Source organism: Coenobita brevimanus, chromosome 86, assembly GCF_032717465.1.
Source record: "Coenobita brevimanus isolate Jiangsu-jjx chromosome 86, ASM3271746v2, whole genome shotgun sequence".
NCBI classification, from domain to species: Eukaryota; Metazoa; Arthropoda; class Malacostraca; order Decapoda; family Coenobitidae; genus Coenobita; species Coenobita brevimanus.
In genome coordinates, this window is record NC_137039.1 from 21,603,695 (window position 1) to 21,626,255 (window position 22,561).

Below are 22,561 nucleotides of genomic sequence, written 5' to 3' on the forward strand. Positions count from 1 at the left end.
TTTGCCACAGTAATTCTTGCACTCACTTTGCTTACCTTTACTCTTGTACAGGGATACAATCACAATCTTTTTCCACTCTACTGGCACAGTTTCACTCATCCATGCCTTCTTACATATCTCCAACAAGCACTTCATTCCACTCTCTACACTACACTTAATCATCTTTGCATACACCTCATCAACCCCAGCTGCTTTCCCATTTTTTAGCCGTTTCACAGTGTTCTTCGCCTCTGCGAGTGTCACTTTTCCTGGCACTGCATTCCTTCTCCGTACACTCCCAAAACCAATCATGTTTATAAACATTCTGCTCTCACCATTCCCATTCATCAGACTTTCAAAATATTCTTTCCATCTGATCCTTACTTCGTCCCCATGGGTTAACAATCAAACATTTACATCCTTCACACTTTTACATTTCTTGCCAGTCACTTCTACACACTTCTGTCGAATAATATTTAAGTACTTTTTTTTTCCCAAGTATTGAGCATTATATGCAGGTTGCAAAGTAATGATGATTGTGTGTGTGTGGTATGTAAAGGAGTGAGTACTGAACCAGAGACATGAGAAAGAACTGACCTTCCTGGAGAGTGTCTTGAGTCTGTGGAGGAGTTCTTTTTTATTTGGGAGACATGATATGTGCTGCGGCTGGGGCTAAAGCTTGCATGGTAGCAAGTGTATGGAATAGTTGGAAAAAGTTCAGGAACTGTTTCCCCTGCTGACACTGAGAGTTCTCTCCCTCCATGCTAAGGGGTCCTTATATGTAACATGTATTACAACTGTAATGTAATGCAATACAACAGTAAGACCTGAGCAGTGAAGGTTGGGGATAAACATAAGCTAAACGGAAGAGATGAGAATAAGATGGATATGTAGCCTGTCCCTTAATAACAAGCCAGATGAGTTAGGACTGAAAATGTGGAGTTGAGAGAAAGGATGGGGATTTAGTGTATTTATGTAATGAGAAAGGGTAAAGTGAGATGGTTTGGGCATTTGGAGAAGACAGAGGATGACAAATGTGTCTGGAGGGTGAGAGCTGTACATGCTAAGGGCAGAACAGTGAAAGGCACACAGAAAAAGACTTGGGATGAGGTCATACAGTGTGACCTCAGGTTAAAGGAACTGAACAGAAAGGCTGCTACAAATCAAGCAGCAAGGACAGCCACTTTTAGGCTACCATGGATGACACACAGAAGCAAATCAGAGCCTTTATAAATGAATGGAGACAGTGTTCAATTATGAGGCACTTTATATGACAATGGAAAAAAAATGTAATAAATTTAAGCACTAGTAAAATTCACAACAAAGTATATTTCATTATTACCATTACCATCATCATCACCATCGTGACCTCTTCTCCCACCTTAGGATGGGGTGAGGTAGAGTCCAGAATGTGGATCAACTACAACCACATTACCGTAAAAACTAGCAACAATATGCCCAGTGAAATAAACCAAAAGCTCATTCATTCACCATGCAAGCCACAGCACCCTGGCTCTACTTCAAGGGCCTAACCATCTGTATTAATTTTTTGATGCATTTTCCTTTACACACACGAATGCACATACAGTACGGTATATATGGTACTAATTACTCTTACACAGGCTTCCTAATAACATAAAATCTCTACATTATTCAGCAGCTTTCCATCTAAACCTTATGTACATAAAGCCTTCCATACTCCTTCCCAATTCAATTTATTATAATCCAAATCCATAAATGTCATAAACACCTTAGATTCTTTCTCATATGCTTTGACCAGAGTAGTTGTCTCACTGCATATACATTATCTGAGCCACACATTCCTTACCACTCCTACAACCATCCAATAGGTAACTCACCCAGCATCTGACATATCTCAGCCAGACTGAAGTAGCTGGGCTCTGACACAGTTTAAGACAGCATAACAGAACTACTAACTGCATCTGTATGTGACAAGGGAAAAATACCTCTTGGACTAGGCTCCAATGAAGATTCCTCAGCTGCCTCCTGTGCCTTCCCTGCTTGTGCTGAGGCAAGGCGGGAAAGGAGCCGCTGTCTTTTACGCAACCGTCTCACGTGTGCCTCAACATGCCGCATGGTCACCTGGGGCAGGGCTACGTGGGGCGGAATATCACGAACCTCCACGAAAGTCTCACCCCACGTTTTGGTGAAGAAGTCTCGCTAGAATACAAAGCACAGTAATAAGATTTACTACACAAGGATAAGTGAATGATATGGATGGGAAGGAAAACACATGAAGTTCACTTGTCATAACCCTCTCAGAGATTTCACATGCATTTTCAACAAATGAAATGTTTTCTCCTTTTGAGTTTTCATATAAAGTACACTCTCCTTATACAGTCATTCATTATACAATCATTTACTTATACAATCAATATGAATTTAGGACCTTTAATTTTTAATGTATGTCTTCTTGCAACTGGCAGTGTAGCACACACTTGTAATTTGTGCAGAGGAGAGTGAGCAAAAACAAATCAGAAAGATGAAGGGGTGAGGATAGAGTAACAAATGGACAGTATTTTGGGTGAGGCAAGCAATACTGTCAGGTGCCTTAAGAATCACTCATGCCTCAGCCCCTGAGAAGGTTAACAAGTTAGTCACATGCACACAATATCTCTTACAAAAGGTTTGGGTTTAGATATCAATGCCCATACTAGCACATGTTTTTTCCACCTGATGACAGCTCTCCCTGTCTCAGTCTTCAGCCATTACCATGACCAGTCCCCAAGTGTGGAGGTCTCCATGTAGGACCTCACTCCACATATCCCTCTGGTCATTCTTCTCTCCACAGCCACATCTGCAACCCTCTCTAACCAGTCCCCCTCCACCTCCTCTCAACATGTCCAAACCATCTCAACCTACCAGTCTGCATCAATTTTCTAATATTTCTTAAGCCAAAACTCTCAAAGCCAACTACATTCAGTTCTGTCACTCAGTAAGACCCTACTCATCCACCTCAACAATTTAATTTTTGCAAGCATGTACCCTCTGCTCTCACCAGCTGTCTCACTGCCATACCACATAACATCTGATGAAAGGAGAGTCCCTTCATAATCAGGAGAGGAAACAGTTCCCTAAACCATTACTATCTACTTCTTATTCAAGAAATGGAAACAGCCTCTTCTCCTCCTGCATTCAGCATATCCCCCAGGTAATAAAACTCCACGTATTTCAGGTTATTGTCTCTTAAATGAAAACTTTCCATATGATCATCTACAGCCCAGATACAGGTACTGCAAATTGACTTAGGACCTCCCCCCACAAGGTATTAAAAAACACAGAAATCATAGTACAGTGCTCGTCAGAAGTATTCAGCGATGTCCGCCGGGCGCGCAATACTTATGGCCCAAAAAGAATCACCCCATTTTTGGGGGTAAGAATTGAGCCACAAGTTTGAGCTCCGAGCATGACGTCACGGTAGCCTGAGGCCTTCTGACGCGCTGGTTGGTTCCCGCCTCAGTTGCCCACGGGCTGCCTGAGAGAGAGGAACTCCGCCGAGTGTCCCTCTCAAATTGCGCCATTTTTTACCGAGTGTCCCGCAGTGTTTTGGCCTTCAAAACTTTGTTATGGCACCTATCCGTGAACTATCGAGTGAAATCATATCCCAGATCATTGCTCTAAAGGAGGCAGGCCACCAGACAAAGGAAATTAGTGAATTGGTTGGTGTGGGACGATCGACAGTGCGTCGTTGGTGTGCGCGGTTTCGGGAGGAAAACAGTGGTGAAGTTCCCACAAAGAAACCGAGGTCTGGTAGGCCTAGGAAAACTTCCCCAAGGTCTGTTAATGTTTTAAAACGTGCAGTGGAGTTTAATCCTTGTGTGAGTGCAAGGAAAATTAAGGAGAGCAACCCAGAAGTGTTTGGTGAGGTGTCAGTGAGAACAGTGTCTCGTAGGGTGCATGAGCTTGGTTACACAAGTCACAGGCCTGTGAAAAAGCCTCTTCTCTCTAGCAGCCAGAGAATTCGTAGGCTTGCCTTTGCTAATAAATATCTAAATTGGGGTGAGGAGCAATGGTTGTCAGTGTTGTGGTCTGATGAGGCAACGTTTAGTGTTACCTGTAACAGAGGAGCATGCAAAGGTAGTGACCCACTTGACCCACGGTATGTAGAAAGCACAGTTAAACATCCTGATTCACTCATGGTATGGGGTTGTTTTTCAGGGAAGGGTTTGGGGAAGCTTGTTGTACTTCCCAAGAACCTCAGAGTGAATCAGGATGTTTACCTGGAGCTTCTGTGTGATCATTTACCAGACTCCTTCGAGCTAACAGGTGCACGAGTGTTTCAGCAGGATGGTGCACCTGCTCACAAGGCCAAATCGGTCACCAATTGGCTTCGTGACTGCGAGGTATCATTCATGACAGACTGGCCAGGAAATAGCCCAGACCTCAACCCGATTGAAAACCTCTGGTACCTCGTAAAGAAGAGTCTCCAAGGGAAGGACGTGAGCTCTCTGCCTAAGCTGGAAGCCGCCATTCGTGACTCCTGGGACAAAATACCCCTCCAGCACCTCAGGAGCCTCGCCCTTTCACTTCCAAGACGTCTCAGGTCCGTGAAGAAACGTAAAGGCTACCCTACGAAGCACTAAAGGTAAATAAAATGCATTATTTATATGTTTTTTCAATGTTGAAAGGTTTGTTTCTCAGGAGGGACGCAGGGCGCCCCATACTTCTGACGAGCACTGTATATCACAATGTTTGTTCATGAAATGCCATTCATTAATATGATACCATGTTTCCCATGTTTTTCAGGACCAGTTGGATACATTTTGGCATGGAATCAATTAGATCTCTAAAGTAATCTAGGGACATTGCACCAAACATTTGTCAGTTCAGTCTTGAGGTTGTCCAGATTGCATGTCTTCTTCTCTGCCATGATTTTCTTCATCTTTGCCCAGCAATTTTCTATCGCATTTAGATCCAGACTGTTGCCAGGCCAGTCGAGGACCTCAATCCGATTATCCTGATGCCATTTTGTCACCTTTCTTGACTTGAGACATGGAGCTGAATCTATCTATCTATCTATCTATTGCCTGACGCCATAATCCCATAAGGGGTGGCCATTTGACTTTGAGTTATTTGTTTTACAGGGAGGGTCACTAACCCTCCACCAACCCACTTGTTTACATGTAGGGAGTGCATATGGTTTATTTATATGGTTACCACCCAGCGCTGTAAATGCTTTCTTGCCTTACAGGAAACCATTTGGCTTGTCACTCAATGTAAAGCCACCTGTAAAGGAAAGAAAAGCAATAAATGAGAGGAAGGATGGGTGAAATAGGAAGAGAGGAGGGCAGACACAGAAAAAGAATGATAAAGGCTAAGGAAGACATAGGCAACACTACATCAAGTGAGTGGATGACGGTCGCCACCATCGTGCATGAAAAAGTCGCACCCATGGATACTAAAAAAAGATTAACAAATGATCTTTCAGAACTTGAATGTACCAGCCACCATTCATCATCAAGTTCTTAGGAAGAAAGGAGAGGCCACCCATTCCCATTTCACCTGAGAAAAACCCCCATACCATTATTGATTGTGGGTTCTTAACAGCCGGCACCTTGTAAGCAGGGTCATATCAACTACAGGAGGCAGGGCGACAAATCTTAGCAGAACGCACCTGGAACACTTGAAATGTGCTTTCATCGGAAACATAACTTTTCTCCACTCATCCGATGTCCAGTGTGCATACTGTACTTCTTGGCAAACTGAATGCGCTGCTTCTTCATGCGATCAGTGAGATGCGGTTTCTTGGCCGTGGTGCGGCTTGCCAAACCCAGCTCCTCCTGCATACGGTGTTGGATAGATCAAAATGAGACATCTCGTAACAGCTGGGGATGCATTCTCTTCAATTCTGCTGCTGTCAGTCGAGGATTCTTGATTACTTCCCTCTTCAGAAGCGTATCTGTACTTCCAGATGTCATCCTCTTCTCTCCACCGCCATGCTTGTGCTCTGGTAGAACACCAGGTGGCAGGCCGCGCGCTGCAGCAAGAATCTTCAGGATGGTTGACTTTGCGCGTTCAGTACGTTCACAAATCATGTTGACAGGGACATTATCCTGCCTCCATTCAATGATACAGACCCTCTCATCCCTTGAGCAGTACTTTCCAGGCATGACAACTTGACTCTAGGAAAATAACAGGGCAAACAGTAATGCATACGAAAAAAGATGGAGGTGCAAGCTTGGAGCGACGGGAACATATACTCCCACTCTTGCTTCTTGGCAAGAACTGACGTGCTGAGTGTTTCACCACCTTCCGCCAACACCAGAGGAGTTGCCAGTTACTTCTTGTCCAAAAAATTCACTTGGTAGAGGTAGAAACACAAAGCAAAGAGCTCTCCCATAGCAATTCTGTGCGTAGGTCATAAGTCAATCTATGGTGGGTGTACCTCTGCATAACCCACACTGGAAACTTCTCACATCCTGCAGTCAAACACCACTGCACCCTGTTAACAAGCTGTACACATAACAGAATTCCTTCCAACTCCCTTTCTCCACAAAGCACAAGGCACACATCTTGTTCTGTGTCATTATCTCCATAACACCTACAGACCATGACCTTTGTCTTAACCAGTATTAAACTCTCAGCCCCTCTGCTTCAATTCCACATCTCCATCTTCTCACTGATCCGTACTAAAGCAAACAGATTCAGTACATGCAAATAACTATTTTTGTAGAGGAGAGACTTCAACGAATATCCCACTGCTTGCACCATAAAACAGAGAAACACATAGTCTATCTATCTATCTATTGCCAGACGCCTCAATCCCGTTTGGGGTGGCCGCAAACAAATCGCCTCCAAGTCCCCCTGTCCCCCGCCATTTCACTGCCCTGCTCCCAACCCACACCCCCCTCTCTCATATACCTCTCCACCCAATCTCTCCATCTCATCCTTGGCCTCCCCCTCCCTCTTCCCCCCTCCACCTCATTCACTTACACTCTCTTCGTCAGTCTTTCATCCTCCATCTTCTCCACATGGCCAAACCACCTCAGTGTGTTCCTTATAACGCTTCCTATCACATCCACATCCACACCACAACGCTCCTTTATATCCTCATTTGTCAGCCCGTCTCTCCATGTGACTCCACAGGCTCCTCTAAAATGACTCATTTCCACTGCTCTCACTCTTGACTTGTGTCCTTCCAACAACGTCCAAGCTTCACTTCCATACGTTAGAGTTGGTATCACAATACTGTCATGTAGTAACTTTTTCACTTCCATGCTCACTTCCCTGTTTCTTATCACTGCTTTCAAAAAACCAGCAACCTTTCTTCCCTGCTGTACCCTTTCATGCACTTCAACCTCCAAACCTCCATCCTTACTCATCACACTACCCAAGTACTTAAACATACTCACATTTTCCAATTCCTCACCATCCAACCTCGCTGTACATTCACTGACTTCACCTCTCTCAAAGACCATCCCTTTACTCTTCCCTACATTCACCTTTAGATTCTGTTTCTTACACACCCTCCCAAACTCATCCACCAAGCCTTGCAGCTCCCCTTCGTCTTCACTCAACAACACAGTATCATCTGTAAACAACAGTACAAGGAGTTTCCAAACACTATCCTCTCTCACCATGGCCACTCCAACATCCACTACCCTACCTTGTACCTCTTTTATTACCCCATCCATGTACAGATTGAACAACCATGGAGACATGACACATCAAGCCTTGCAGCTCCCCTTCGTCTTCACTCAACAACACAGTATCATCTGTAAACAACAGTACAAGGAGTTTCCAAACACTATCCTCTCTCACCATGGCCACTCCAACATCCACTACCCTACCTTGTACCTCTATTATTACCCCATCCATGTACAGATTGAACAACCATGGAGACATGACACATCCTTGTTTCAATCCAACTTTCAAAGAGAAAAATTCACTTAGTTCACCATCCACACGCACTGCAGCCTTCGCACCATCGTACATACTCTTCACAGCATTCAACAGCTTCCCATCTACTCCATATATTCTTAATACTTTCTACAATCCTTGTCTATCCACCCTGTCATATGCTTTCTCCAAATCCATGAAAGCCGCATACAACTTCTTTCCCTTCTCTAGAAACTTTTCCATTAAAGATCTAAGAATGAATATCTGATCTACACATGATTATTACACCCAGCCTACTTCCCACATATATTTCAAAACAATGTGTAACAAATTTTTTTTTTTTTTTTTTTTTTTTTTTTAATGCACACACAGCAATTCATCATAAAGCTGACATTCAGTTAATAAACACCCCAAATTTTTCTCTCTTTGGAATTCAGTAACAATGGTAGTACTATACAGTCATCAACCCTAGTTCAAGTACAATGATAGCGTAACATGAACTTTATGATCTACATCAAGTAAACAATTAGCAGTCACAAACCCTGTATCATATATATTGTTGAGGAACTTACCAAAAGAGAAAGAAAGTTTAAACAAGAAATAACTACTTTAGTAAAAGTACAGTATACAGGTCGTCCCTGTTATAATGACGAGATGTGTTTGGGAAAACCAATTGCTGAGATGGGGTATCGTTAAACAGGGACATTATTGCAGAGAAAGTATAGGGATGAGTTTGGGAGCCTTGGGATCCCACATTCCCCCAACCAAGTCCAAAATCCATCAAAATGAGTCCAAAAACAAGTTTCTAGCTCACCTACACCCCCACACAGCTTTAAAACAAGATGAAGTTTGCCTAAAAGCACTTTATATCTTACTTAAATGCAAAAATAAAACCTGAAAATCATCAAAAATGTCTAGAAAAAAATCAAACTTAGTAAACTGTACTAAAAAATGAGTGTTCACCCCACTTATGACTAAAACACATTAATCTAAGTCTAAAAACAGTTTATAAATCACCTAAACCCAAAATTCAAGTCTAAAATATCATCAAAATCAGTTCAAAAAAACAAAACCAGCTGCATAACCGGGGACTGACTATCGTTAGGCAGGGAAGGGTGTTAATTTTTTTACATCGCTAAGGCATGGTTTCGCATAAAGGAGGATCATATAGTGGGGTATGCCTGTACAAAACTTTGGTGTTCCATTCACTTACATCATCATCTAACTCAGTGTTGCCCCATGAGGGAAGTAGACGTCCAGGGCTAAGGAAAGTTGGTCCTGACATTTGAGATAAGAGTGACCAGCTTCACTCATCCCTGAGTGGTATTATGTAGGCAATAAACCCCAACCATCCCTTGGATATAAACCTGCCCAGGCCCAATCCAACTGGAGCACCTTAATTACCCACTAAACCATCAGGCACCATAATTTGGTTATATGGTTACCACCCAGCATAGTAAATGGTTTCCTGGTGTATAGGAAACCATTTGGCTTGTCACTCAATGTAGAGTTGCCCATAGACAGAGGGAGGAGGAAAGAATGAAGGAAAGAAAGAAAGAAGAGGAAGGAAGGAAAGAAGGAAGGAAGCGAAGAATGGGCAGTCACCTGAGAGCAGCACTACATCAAGTGAGTGGATGGTGGGCGCCCCCACCTACCACGTTCTATATTTCATCTCTTACTTAAAGAACTACATTTTGTAGTTCACCTTTATCCATTCACTATGAGTATTCTCTCCTAAACTGACAAAGCTATTTGGTAGCAGCCACGAAAAAAGAGAAAGAATAAGAATACAGTAATTGTACAAAGATGAAGAGGTAGTGCTGGAGAATGGGTTTACCATATCCCTATGCTGGTGAGAAGAGGAGCTTTCAGCATCTAATTCCTGTTCTTTTCATACAGTAATTTGTCCACCTTAACTTGTAAGAGACTATCTTCTCTTTCCAACCACTTCCCATTGTCTGATGACAGAGTAGGGCAATATTATGACTCTTCATCACAAACCTTCAAGACAAGAATCATACTCTAGTGTTAATCTCTCAGTACACCTCAACAGTAAAATAAGGGAAATACAGAACTATGCCTCTATATCCTTTCCATGGCATTTCATCATGACTAGCATCATATGCTAGTGTTATTCTTTGTTACAGTTCAATGGCTACCATCATATTCTCGTGTTAATATTCTGTTACAGTTAAGAATTCAAGATGGAGAGATGGCAGTTTTAGCTCATGAAAAAGTGGACAGAGTATGTCATGCAGGGAATACAGTATGTATGTAGTACAGTACTCTTTCTCCCTTATTCCTATGTAATGGTATACTGTTCAAAACAGTAATACAAATATCGGACCACAATACATCAGACAGAAAACTATCAACTACGACTGTGAGCCTTTATCACCTCTTTATGCTTTGTATACATGAAGATAAAAATATTGTGCACTAGGTCCCTGCCAATGTGGTGGTACCAAGGTTATGAATGCTTGGATGATACGTGTGAGACTATGTGGACCACTGCACTGCATATTCTGTGTTTTCTCGTAAGTAATCAAAATTTGGATGAGGACAATGATGATGAAAATAAGCTAAGCAAGGAGTTACCTTCATCCCTGTGCGTGGGTCGTTGAGAACAGCTGGAATGTTCTGAGTTGATGAGAAGACGCCCCATTTCTCCTCTCGGTCATTTGACTGAGTTTTGGAAATAACACCTGAACTCCCTGAAAAATAATAAAATGTTAATGACAACAAAAAATGGCAACTCTCACAAAAATCTAACCTGATTACTCCTTTCAGTAAATTTAAGATTTTTGCAGTATATTCTGGCCACCAGAAGACTATGTACAATACAGTACTCCCTCATTATCATTTTTTTTGTTAATGATTTTGACTAGACAGATTCATTTCAGCAAAGAATTATTTACTAATTATTTCCAAGGGGAGCAAAAAATTTTTTTCCCATTCCTTCCACAGGGCATCACTAGCAATGTCTTCTTTATCTACAGCATCTCTGCTTCTCCATAACCTGCTTGTCATCCACTTTTGGCTGTACTTTCTATCTACACATCTGATTCTCATGTTCAACAAAATATTCTTAGTGCCTTTAGCTCCTTCTGTGGAAAAAATAAAATATTTACATAAACATGAACACAGGCAGTGCCAGCCTGTCTCCTTCTGCTAAGTAGCTAGTTGTCTGCTTTTGGCTCTACTCACTTCCATCTGTGTGTATCACTCTCACTTTTAATAAACAACAAAATATTCTTTGTGCCTGCAGCTCCTTCTGTGGAACATCATAAAATGTTTATGTAAATATGCATGCAGTGGAACCAGCCTGTCTCTTTTGTGTTGAGTAGCTAGTCACCTGCTTTCAGCTCTACTCGTTTTCATCTATGCATCTCTCTTATTTTTTAAATATAATAAAGTATTCCTAGTGCCTGTAGCTCCTTCTGTGGATAATGCACACATGCAGCACCAGCTTCTCTTCTCTGTGCTATATACATAGCTGGCTGTCTGCTTTTGGTTCTAATCGTTTCCATCTATGCATCTCATTCTCACTTTTCATCCATCCTTCCATCATCCAATCCTACGTTGCCCCATAAGGAGCGTAGAAGCCCGGGGTTAGGCAAGTTGGTCCTGACATTTAAGATGAGAGTGACCAGCCTTACTCATCCCTGAGTGGCATTATATGGGCAATAAACCCCAACTACCTTTTGGATATATATACCTTCACCAGCTCAATCTGACGGAGAGCCATAATTACCCACAAAACCACCAGGTGCCAAAATTTGATTATATGGTTACCACCCGGCGTAGTAAATGGTTTCCTGGTGTACAGGAAACCATTTGGTTTGTCACTCAGTGTAGAGTCACCCATAGGCAGATGGAAAAGGAAAGAATGAAGGAAAAAAGATAGAGAGAGAGTGTAAAGTCATCTGTAGGCAGAAGGAAGAGGAAAAAATGAAGGAAAGAAAGACAGAAGGGGAAGAAAGGAAAGAAAGAAGGAGAAGAGGAAAGGACAGACACCCAAGAGCAGCACTACATCAAGTGAGTGTATGGTGAGTGTCCCCACCTACCACTTTTCATAAACAATATTCTTAGTGTCTGTAGCTGACCGAGTATTCAGTGTGGATGTGACAGACCCATGGTGGAATGATACATATAAACAAAATGCATCTCTAATAATTAAAATCATTGTTAACATAACATGAGTGGACAACTATGAACTATATACAGTAAACTCTCAATTACCTGCCGGTTTCAATCAAGCCCTATGCCAGTTTAAAATGCTGGATATTGCATAGTACCCCCCATTGGCTCAATATTCAGCATCAAGCCAGATACAGGTCATCCCCATTATAACAATGAGATGAGTTTGGGAAAACCCATCGCTGAGCCCGGGTATTGTTAAACGGGACGTTATAAAAGAAAGTATACGGATGTGTTTGGGAACCTTGGGATTACCCCCCCAACCAGGTCCAAAACCCACCCAAATGAGTCCAAAAACAACTTTCTAGCTCAGCTAAGCCTCCAAATAGCTTTGAAACAAGCTAAACTAAGCCTAAAAGCAGTTTATAACTCACTTAAACCCCCAAATCTGAAAATCATCAAAAATAAGTCTAGGAAAAAACAGTTAGTGAACTGTACTAAAAAATAACAGTGTTCACCCCACCTATGATTAAAACACATTAATCTAAGTCTAGAAACTGTTTATAAATCAACCTAATACAAAATTTGTCTAAAATATTATAAAAATTGGTTCAGAAAAACAGAAACCCATCCGATAACCTGGGACTGGCCATCGATAAGCGGGGAAGGGTGTTAATTTTTTCATATTGCTATGGCGGGGTATCATATGGACTAGCAATGGATCGTAAAATGGGGAATGCCTGTATTGTGCTACTATCCGTCTCAAATTTCTATCCTAAAAACTTTCCCAAGAGTAAAAGGTGAAAATTAAGCATAAAATACAATAAAGTAATGATCCAATACAGTAATACAGCACCGGATGGCTACCGTTTACTAGCTGATTGATACACCTCAACGCCACATATTGCCTGGAACCACTCGTTACATCCCGTTTCAGAACCAGATACAGGTATTGCATAATTTCACTGGATGTTGCTTTAATAGAGTTGAACCAGCAGCGCCAGATATTGCGATGATGGATAACTGAGAGTTTACTGTAAAGATTATATGATGGCAACCATTGGAAAATAGGTATTGACAGGTTCTGCATATCAACAGCATCTTAAAAATGTAACCCCCATCAACAACAATGGAGACCTGTATGGTATCTAGACTAAAAATGATCTCTCTCTCATTAGGCAGGAAAAGTATCCACTCAACTACAATAGGTAGTACATATAACCAAATACAGTATTGGGATGATGAGAAGCCTAATACTGAATGGTGCCCATGTTAACTGGGTGGAAAGATGCAAATACACTGTCCATCCAGGAACCAAAGCTCCACACACTTTCCCAAGCCTTGGTGTGGTACGGTACTGTCTGACGCAGGGGAACATTGTTTCACTGCATGGGATGGCCCTGCAGGGGCAGCTGCTTGCTTGCAGATGATAGGTCGGCTTGACCAGACAGACCGGGGTTACACATCAATAACTCAACTACACAAAATGGTATGCTGGTAATAGGAATATAAAATGCCTTAACCCCAGAAGGGGTGGCCACAAACAAATCGCCTCCATTTCAACCTGTCCTTCACAATCAGGCTGCCCTACCACTAACTGACACCACCATCATTCTTACACTGTACAGTAGCCCTCCTCAGTCTCCCGAACCCCTTCTCCCCCTTCGCCTTATTAATACACACTCCTTTAGTCAATGTCCCACTCTCTATATAAGCTAATGAAAGTGTCATTGTAGTGAAGGAGTTAATACGACAAATAATATAACTGTAGCACTATCATCCAGTTATATAATACAGCTCCATAAGGGAAGGGGAACAAAGCTAGGTTACCATATTCTTCAAGGGCACGTAACTGGCCTACATTCCTGGTGGCATTACATTACTGCACACCTCCATCCACCTCTTGAAGATTAAAAATAATGCATAAAGCACATGAGCTTCACTATGACTGGTGCCTCTGATCACCAGGCACCTATATTGGTAAACTATAGTAAATAACACTTGTGTTTCATTCACAAATATGAAACATTTTTAACCACATACTTAACCACACTAAGGTCTGAATTCACAGTTCATATTACTACCCATACAATCAATTACATTACATCCTACCCACACCAACATACAATTACACCCTACACACAGTAGTACACCCTAACAACAGCAACATCATTTCGTTACTATACTACCACAGCACCATACCAACATCATATCCTACTCACATCAGTATACCACCATCACACCCTACCAATATAACTACACCCTACCAACACCACTATACCACCACCACACACTACCCACACCACCACCAGACACTATCAACACCACCACCACACCACACTCACATATCACACCTTTTCTAACACACAGCACAGTTTAGTATAGTAAGCTTCCATCCAGATCTTTTCCCACCATGCTAACTGACACCTTCCATATACTGTACATCACATCCAACTAGCTACTCACAATGCCAACACCATCACTACAGCAAACAACACTCCATCTCACAAACTACCATATTTCACCTACCTTACCACCATATACCTCACATGTACTGTATTTACAACTAACACATGTAATGGAAGTAATGCGAGTATAAGTGGCTGGGAAATGGCTGGGAGAAGGAGGGAGGTGAGAAGACAGCAAGAAATCAGTAGGATAGAAGTTGTGGAAGCAATGAAGAAAGTTAAATTGGGGAAAGCCCCAGGAACTAATGGAGTGTGCGGTGAAATGCTGAAGCATGGGGGAGAGATAGTAGTAGAATGGATGTGGAAGATGTGCAGATTGGCCTGGGAGGAAGGTAGAGTCCCGGAGGATTGGAAGTCAGGTATAATTATTCCCTTGTTCAAAGGAAAAGGGGAAAAAGAAGTGTGTGGTAATCATAGGGGCATTTGTCTTCTTAGTATAATAGGAAAAGTGTATGGTAGGATACTTATAGACAGAGTTAGAGAAAGAACAGAGAAATTAGTTGGAGAAGAACAGGGAGGCTTTAAGAAGGGAAGAGGTTGTGTAGATCAGATATTCATTCTTAGATCTTTAGTGGAAAAGTTTCTAGAGAAGGGAAAGAAGTTGTATGAGGCTTTCATGGATTTGGAGAAAGCATATGACAGGGTGGATAGACAAGGATTGTGGAAAGTGTTAAGAATTTATGGAGTAGATGGGAAGTTGCTGAATGCCATGAAGAGTATGTACGATGGTGCAAAGGCTGCAGTGCGTGTGGATGGTGAACTAAGTGAATTTTTCTCTTTGAAAGTTGGTTTGAAACAGGGATGTGTCATGTCTCCATGGTTGTTCAATCTGTACATGGATGGGGTAATTAAAAAAGGTACAAGGTAGGGTAGTGGATGTTGGAGTGGCCATGGTGATAGAGGATAGTGTTTGGAAACTCCCTATACTGTTGTTTGCAGATGATACTGTGTTGTTGAGTGAAGACAAAGGGGAGCTGCAAGGCTTGGTGGATGAGTTTGAGAGAGTGTGTAAGAAACGGAATCTAAAGGTGAATGTAGGGAAGAGTAAAGTGATGGTCTTTGAGAGAGGTGAAGTTAGTGAATGTACAGCGAGGTTGGATGGTGAGGAATTGGAAAATGTGAGTACATTTAAGTACTTGGGTAGTGTGATGAGTAAGGATGGAGGTTTGGAGGGTGAAGTGCATGAAAGGGTACAGCAGGGAAGAAAGGTTGCTGGTTCTTTGAAAGCAGTGATAAGAAACAGGGAAGTGAGCTGGAAGTGAAAAAGTTACTACATGACAGTACTGTGATACCAACTCTAACGTACGGAAGTGAAGCTTGGACATTGTTGGAAGGACACAAGTCAAGAGTGAAAGCAGTGGAAATAAGTTATTTTAGAGGAGCCTGTGGAGTCACATGGAGAGACAGGCTGATGAATGAGGATATAAAGAAGCGTTGTGGTGTTGATGTGGATGTGATAGGAAGCGTTATGAGGAACACACTGAGGTGGTTTGGCCATGTGGAGAGGATGGAGGGTGAAAGACTGACGAAGAGAGTGTATGTGAGTGAGGTGGAGGAGGGAAGAGGGAGGGGGAGGCCGAGGATGAGATGGAGGGATGGGGTGGAGAGGTATATGAGAGAGGGGGGTGTGAGTTGGGAGCAGGGCAGTGAAATGGCGGGGGACAGGGCGACTTGGAGGCGATTTGTTTGTGGCCACCCCAAACGGGATTGAGGCATCTGGCAATAGATAGATAGATAGATAGACATGTAATTCCCACACCACAACACCAATCATCATTTCAATCACACACCCTACCACACCATATCATACCACAGCATATCACTAAACCACTTAACATCTCCAATACACCACCACACTACCCAACAGATGCTTCTACCTCACTCTACCACACCACCACAGTAGCTACTACCCAACCACATTGCCATACTATCAACACATCAACTAACACTCTTCTCTCACACCTCCACACCAACCACCACCCCTATCCCACCACCACAGCTCTCAACCACAGCAGCACACTGACCCTTAGTGAACATGGTGAATGCATGGTGTTTCAGCACGTGGTCCTCGTAGTCCTGGTCACTGACACCCTCAAGCGGCAGCGAGGAACACACCCCATTGTAGCCATACCTGCACACAAAGCTGCCACCCTCTTTGCTGCAGTGCTTCTCACGAATGTGTCTGTCAACCATACCAACAGACAAGTTAGAAATTTTGTGTGTGTGTGTGTGTGTGTGTGTGTGTGTGTGTGTGTGTAAGATAATTTATCTGTCTGTCCTCTATGGAACTGAGAGGGATGCAAACAAAACTCTTTAACCCTTTAACCGCGGGCTTGATTTGCTTTTTCTTGCGGCACCAGCGGGCATATTCGTGCTCCGACAGACTCTCTAAAAATATTTGCCAAAAATCAGTTATTAGTCCTAAAATATCAAAATCACATAGGCTTATGGCACATACCTTCAGCTTTCTCCTGGGGTGTTTGTTGAGCCTTCGTCGAGTACCGTAGGACTTGTGGAGACCTCTGAAGTTGGGTAACGAAGTCTCCACTTTACACTTCCCGACAACCCGTAATATGATTACCACAGCCTGATATTATCACTAGAAACACTATTCTATGATTCTCAAATAGTTTGGAATTCATATTCCAAAAAAAAAAAAAAAAAACACTGTGAAAGCAATGAAAATTACGAGGGCGTATGACCTTCCCACTTACACTAGTTCGCCGCTGGTGTTGTCATTTATTATTCATAAAAACACTCACAGTTTATATTTCTGTTACTATATAACACTCATATATATCTACAGTCTTAATCCATAAGTTTCCTTCAGTAATAGTAGTTTATTGTCACTGTAGGCATTCAATTTCTTTCAGTAAAATACGTAGCATTCACTTTCTCGTCCTGTATACTAGCATTGAGAGTGAATGTCACTTTCACCTTCACTCTCATAACTCATAGTATTCATACATGCTAGAGTGAAACTTTCACTTTCATTACTCCTAGTATATATACTCGTATTCTTATAATACTACTCATTTACATTTCTATTTACCTTCTCTATTTTATTTACATTACTGTATTTACATTTCTATTTTATTTACACTGTGTTATGCACTGTCACTTGAAGTAACTTATAAAACTATTTTCCACTGTTCACTTATATTTACATTCATTGCTTTACTTGCTGTTTACACATTATTTACGATTCCACTTGCACTGTTTTACTCAACAGAAAGATCGTAGTCACTCTCAATTGTCAGCCCTTTACCTCTTTCCACACGAGGTTTAGTAGTGGGTAAAGGTCACAGGGCCCTTTGCATGGGGCTAAAAAGTGGCTGAAGTTAGCATGAGCAAATAGATGTACCTTCACCTTGGAAGATGACAGTGAACTGATAGGGGTGGGCCGGGGTGGCCTACCTAGGGAAATGCATTACTGTCAAGAGTCAGCCTCTTGACAGCTGCTAATATATAGCAGTGAAATGACTGGCAGGAAATCTAGACAATACATTATAAAGTAGGTAGTTCCAGGTGAATGTAAATATCACTTAGGCTTCTCCCTTCCCTCCTTACATATATTTTTAGTACGAGAATATATTATACGGCATATTTCAAGGGGAAATAAACAGCGAAAATTAGCGAACGAGTGCACGTGAGGTGTTGTCAGGTGATAATTAGCCAATTCCAGGTGTATGGCACTCTCACTTACCTTATTTCTTTTTGGTATATATTATTTGGTATAAGAATAGGGAATAGAGCTTATTTCAATGGATGAAATCAGTGGAAAATTCCAGGGAAGATTTACTTAGTGTAGCACGGCCGGGCAGGCGAGAGGAGAGGGTAATGGAGGGAAGGTAGGGAGGGGAGTCAAGAACGGGGAGAAATGGCTAAATTGTCAACAATGGATGGGAGTACAGATGAGATTAGGAGTGCTGACTAGTGTTGGACATTGGCAGTACTGATAGATGATACAAGCTACCACTTGAAAGCCCGGGGGAATTCAAAATAACACAGAATCGCAAAAGTGACGTCCCGCGGTATGATCCCTTGGTCCCATGCGTCACAAAAGTGACGCCCCGCAGTTAAGGGGTTAAACAGCTCTAACAGGTGAAATTTTTTTTGACTAATTGAAATGTGTATATTACAGCTGCTAAAGTGGTGCCCCTAATGGCCAAGATTAGAACTAATTTCAAATCATGAAGTCAACATGGTGGAAACATAGTAGCCAATTACCATAGAGTTTTTTACTCCTACAATATCATTATTAGCTACAATCGGATTGGATGGATGGGCACAGGTGAGTGGATGGGTGGGTGTGGAGAGGTAGGATGGGTGGGAAGGTGGATGGGTAGGGTCGATGTGTGGGTGAGTGAGCAGCAATCGGATCAGATGGATGGGCACGGGTGAGTGGATAGGTGGGTGTGGAGGGGCTGGGTGGGTGGATGGGAATGGTCGGTGCATGGGTAAGTGAGCAGGGTGGGTGTGTGGGTAGGAAAGATTGGTGGTGGGTGGGTAGTGGGAAAACAGGCCAACTGAAGGAATAGGTCTGTGGGAAATAAAAGGTCTGTCCAAAAACAAACCGAACTTCTTAAATAGCGCACCAACTAGCCCGTGATGTGAGATCGCAACAGGAGTTCTGTGTCACGATGACTTTGAACTTTAGCCTAACACTAGCTGCGTCATGCCACATTACTTAGTCAGTGAGATACACATGGTTGACTGAATGCGTGTTTAGTGCCCGTGGGGATTTACTGCAGGCTGAACACTGAAAGATCTCGAAGAACATGTCTGCGTGAAATCTGATTTCAAATTGGGAATGTCATACTGTAACAGATGATGAAACATGGGTGTATGGGTACGATGTCGAAACAAAAAGGCAGTCGTTGTAGTGGGCTGGAACCGCCACCATGGTAAAAAAGAAATAAGCACACCAGAGTATCTCAAATGTGAAGGTGATGCTGTTCGTCTTTTTTTACTGGAAGGGCATCATTCACCATGAGTTTGTTCTAAGCAGTTAGACAGTCAATAAAGAGTTTTATTTGGATGTCCTAAATCATCTGAAGGAGGTAGTGTGAAGGAAGAGGCCTGAAACAAGGAAAAACAAAACCCAGATGCTTCATTCATGACAATGCACCTGCTCACACGTCGCCTCTTATCTGTGATTTTTTGGCAGAGCAAGAGACAGATATCTTCCCCCAGCCACCCTACTCTCTTCAGAATTTGTATTACCCCACTGTTCTTATCTAAAATGGGGAATATTAACAATCAAGATACAGTACTGTATTGACATGAGTAAAGATTAACCCTGAGGAGAAACACTGACACCTTACAGAGAAAGACTAAAATATCTCATACTAGTACTGTACTTTACTACACCTTCCTTCCATGGTTTATATACGGCAGTGCTGCCATATGCCTGTATACGAAAATCTGTTAAACAGGGACTGGTTACAGAAAGATGGCTTTAATTATATTCAGTGAGTTTTCATCCTAGATTTTTCATTCAGTAATAACATGCAATAACAGAACTACTATAGTTTTCACCCAAATGCATCCCTCCCAACCTGAATGAAGTTGTTCAGCATTAAATGGAACAAAGTAGAAATTATGTCCTTGGACTAAAAGGGTTATTCAACACTTTACTCTCTATCTCATCTATCATCCACTCCTTTTTTGTCCCATCAGGAGCAAAAGGGCCCAATGCTAGGCCACTTACTCCCAAACTTTAAGGCGACGGTGACCAGCCTCACATACCTGAAGGGCCTCATGTTAGCAAAAAATCCCCAACCAACCCTGAGATTCGTTTTCGTTTTTAAAGGCTTCAACATGCTTGCACGTGTTGGCCTTGGTCACCTAATGGCAGCTCCCCACGCTGCACGATCCATTGCAGCCTCCCTGTTCAGTCCCTTAACCCTGAGGTCACATTTAATGACCTCGACCCATGTCTTTCTCAGTCTACCCCTCATAACCCCACCCCCACCTGCAATGCCTTAGTCCATTAAACCACAGGCATCCTCAATATTCTTCAGGCAAGGTATTTACTCTGAAAGAGCTAAGGCATTGCCCGAAGTACCAATAATGACCACCAGTAAAGAGAAACAATATATGATTCATCTAACAACTCAGTCAATGAACAAACTGTTGGTATTTGTATACAAATCACTGAACACCTACTGATCACTGGTACTGCACAAAAGCTATCACATTTCATAAACTAATACCAACAGTGCTGTACTGCAGTAATGATTATGGTATTTATTATCCAATCTGTTTGTAATGACACTTACAAATACAGTATTTTATCAAGATTAACATCAGTTTATTTTTTTTAAACTTAAGACAAATCCTAGCTGTCAGATAGCTGAACATTATTTTGGCTAACATAAGATTCTGTTTACACATGACAAACCCTACCAGTCTGAGGGCTGAAAATTCTCAAATCAAACTTTTGCTGCTGTAAACCCATCCAGTTACATGTACTGTATTGAGTTCAGGCTAACATCAGACCATCTAATTCTGCTAAGAAAAATCCTAGCAGTCAAAGAGCTCTATAAGTCAAATAATGAGATTTCATTCAGGCTACTACTGCATATTATAATTTTGTTTAACTACAACCAACATGGAAATCAGGGTGGTAAACAACTAACGTGATGAAGTCATTGGGTAGTGTGAAGGTGTGTGCCTGACAGTAGAGACACTGCCGCCAGCCATGGGTGTTTGCCGGGGACACCAAGCCCACGCTGCTGCCCACCTCAGTCATCTTGCAGTTGCACCATGTTCCACTGAAAGACAACACCAGGTAGCTACCAGGTTACTGTTTTAATTTGGGTTACCACATTTTTGTTCAATTCTGGTTAGGGTAAATCATTTAAGCTTAGGTTTGCCTGCTTTAGCTTAGCTTTTGACAAGGTAAAACATACTCCACTTAAACAAAATGATGATACCATACCAACTCATTTTAACCACTTCATTACAATAACACCTTTATCTTATTCTAGCTATTATCAGATGATATTATTTAGCTTAGGAGACATTAAGACTGAAGAAATTAGGAACAACTTCTAGCAATCCTTTCAGTACCATGGACTTTCTGTATTCTGCTCTGGCTGAAGACACACAATTCTATTCTGTCTAACAAAGCTAAATGGACTAAAGGGATACCAGTTCTTTTTTTCATTACTGGATACATTTATTTTTGCTTATCGCTGTTCAATTATGGCTAAAGATCAGTTCTTACTGAGCTGGTTGATTTGATTGTAAGTTTTTGTCGGGAACTGCAGCAGCTTGATGGGTAATGTACAGTACCACTCTTCTGATGCAAGTGCCTAGAATCTATGATTTAAATGCAACCTGTGGTGGATGTTTGAAGTGAGTGTTGGTTGTATTCTCTTTCATATGGTTGCACATATTCACATCCTGTTGCTTTTACCTGTGACATACAGCTACAGACTTTAACACACACATAAAATACTATGACAACACTATCACATGCTTCATTCTTCCTACACACATCTCTTCCCCATTCTTATATCATCAGTATAATATTATTTCTAGTTTTCACTCTCCCTCCAATGCAAAGATCTGATTCTACTGTGGATCTAATATGGAATCATACTGACACAATTTTAGTTAGGTAAAATTCATAAGAATTTTCCCAACAAGAGGAATAAACTCACTATCACTACAGTGCTGCATACTGTAACTGTACCTCTTACCACTTATGATGGCAATGATCATATACCTTCAGTGACAACATCCACTGATTAATGAAACTGCAGAATGGTCCAGTACTCACAAATGACAGTAAAAAAATGTTGCTAAAAAGAAAAATCATATAACTACAAAATATTCATTATGGTTACTACCTATCACAGAGTAAACTGAGGTCAAGTTTAGATTCAATATGGTCCATAGGATGACAGCTATGGCAATATCCATTATTGCATTACCACTAAGCAACAACAAAAATAAACCTAATACCTGGTACAAGTATTAAGATTTGATATTTTACTCATTCCTTTAATGCATTACTGGTGGCTGGAAAGTGGGCTTCCACCTGTACTGTATACCAGTAACCTATATTTTGAGTATGGTTTACAAGCCAACTCACTGAATGA

At 41.8% G+C, this 22,561-nt stretch overlaps 1 protein-coding gene across 1 annotated transcript in view; it reads right to left on the reverse strand.

The window, feature by feature from the left end:
• Nucleotides 1-22,561, reverse strand: part of scat (VPS54 subunit of GARP complex scat) — a 127,871-nt gene that overhangs the window by 104,187 nt on the left and 1,123 nt on the right. The window contains exons 2-5 of the mRNA XM_080280659.1: nt 21,092-21,226; nt 16,472-16,629; nt 10,438-10,553; nt 1,947-2,160 (exon numbers count right to left, since the gene is read on the reverse strand). Coding sequence (XP_080136785.1) covers nt 1,947-2,160; nt 10,438-10,553; nt 16,472-16,629; nt 21,092-21,204 — 601 coding nt within the window. The 5' untranslated portion in view covers nt 21,205-21,226. The remainder of the gene's footprint in view (nt 1-1,946; nt 2,161-10,437; nt 10,554-16,471; nt 16,630-21,091; nt 21,227-22,561) is intronic.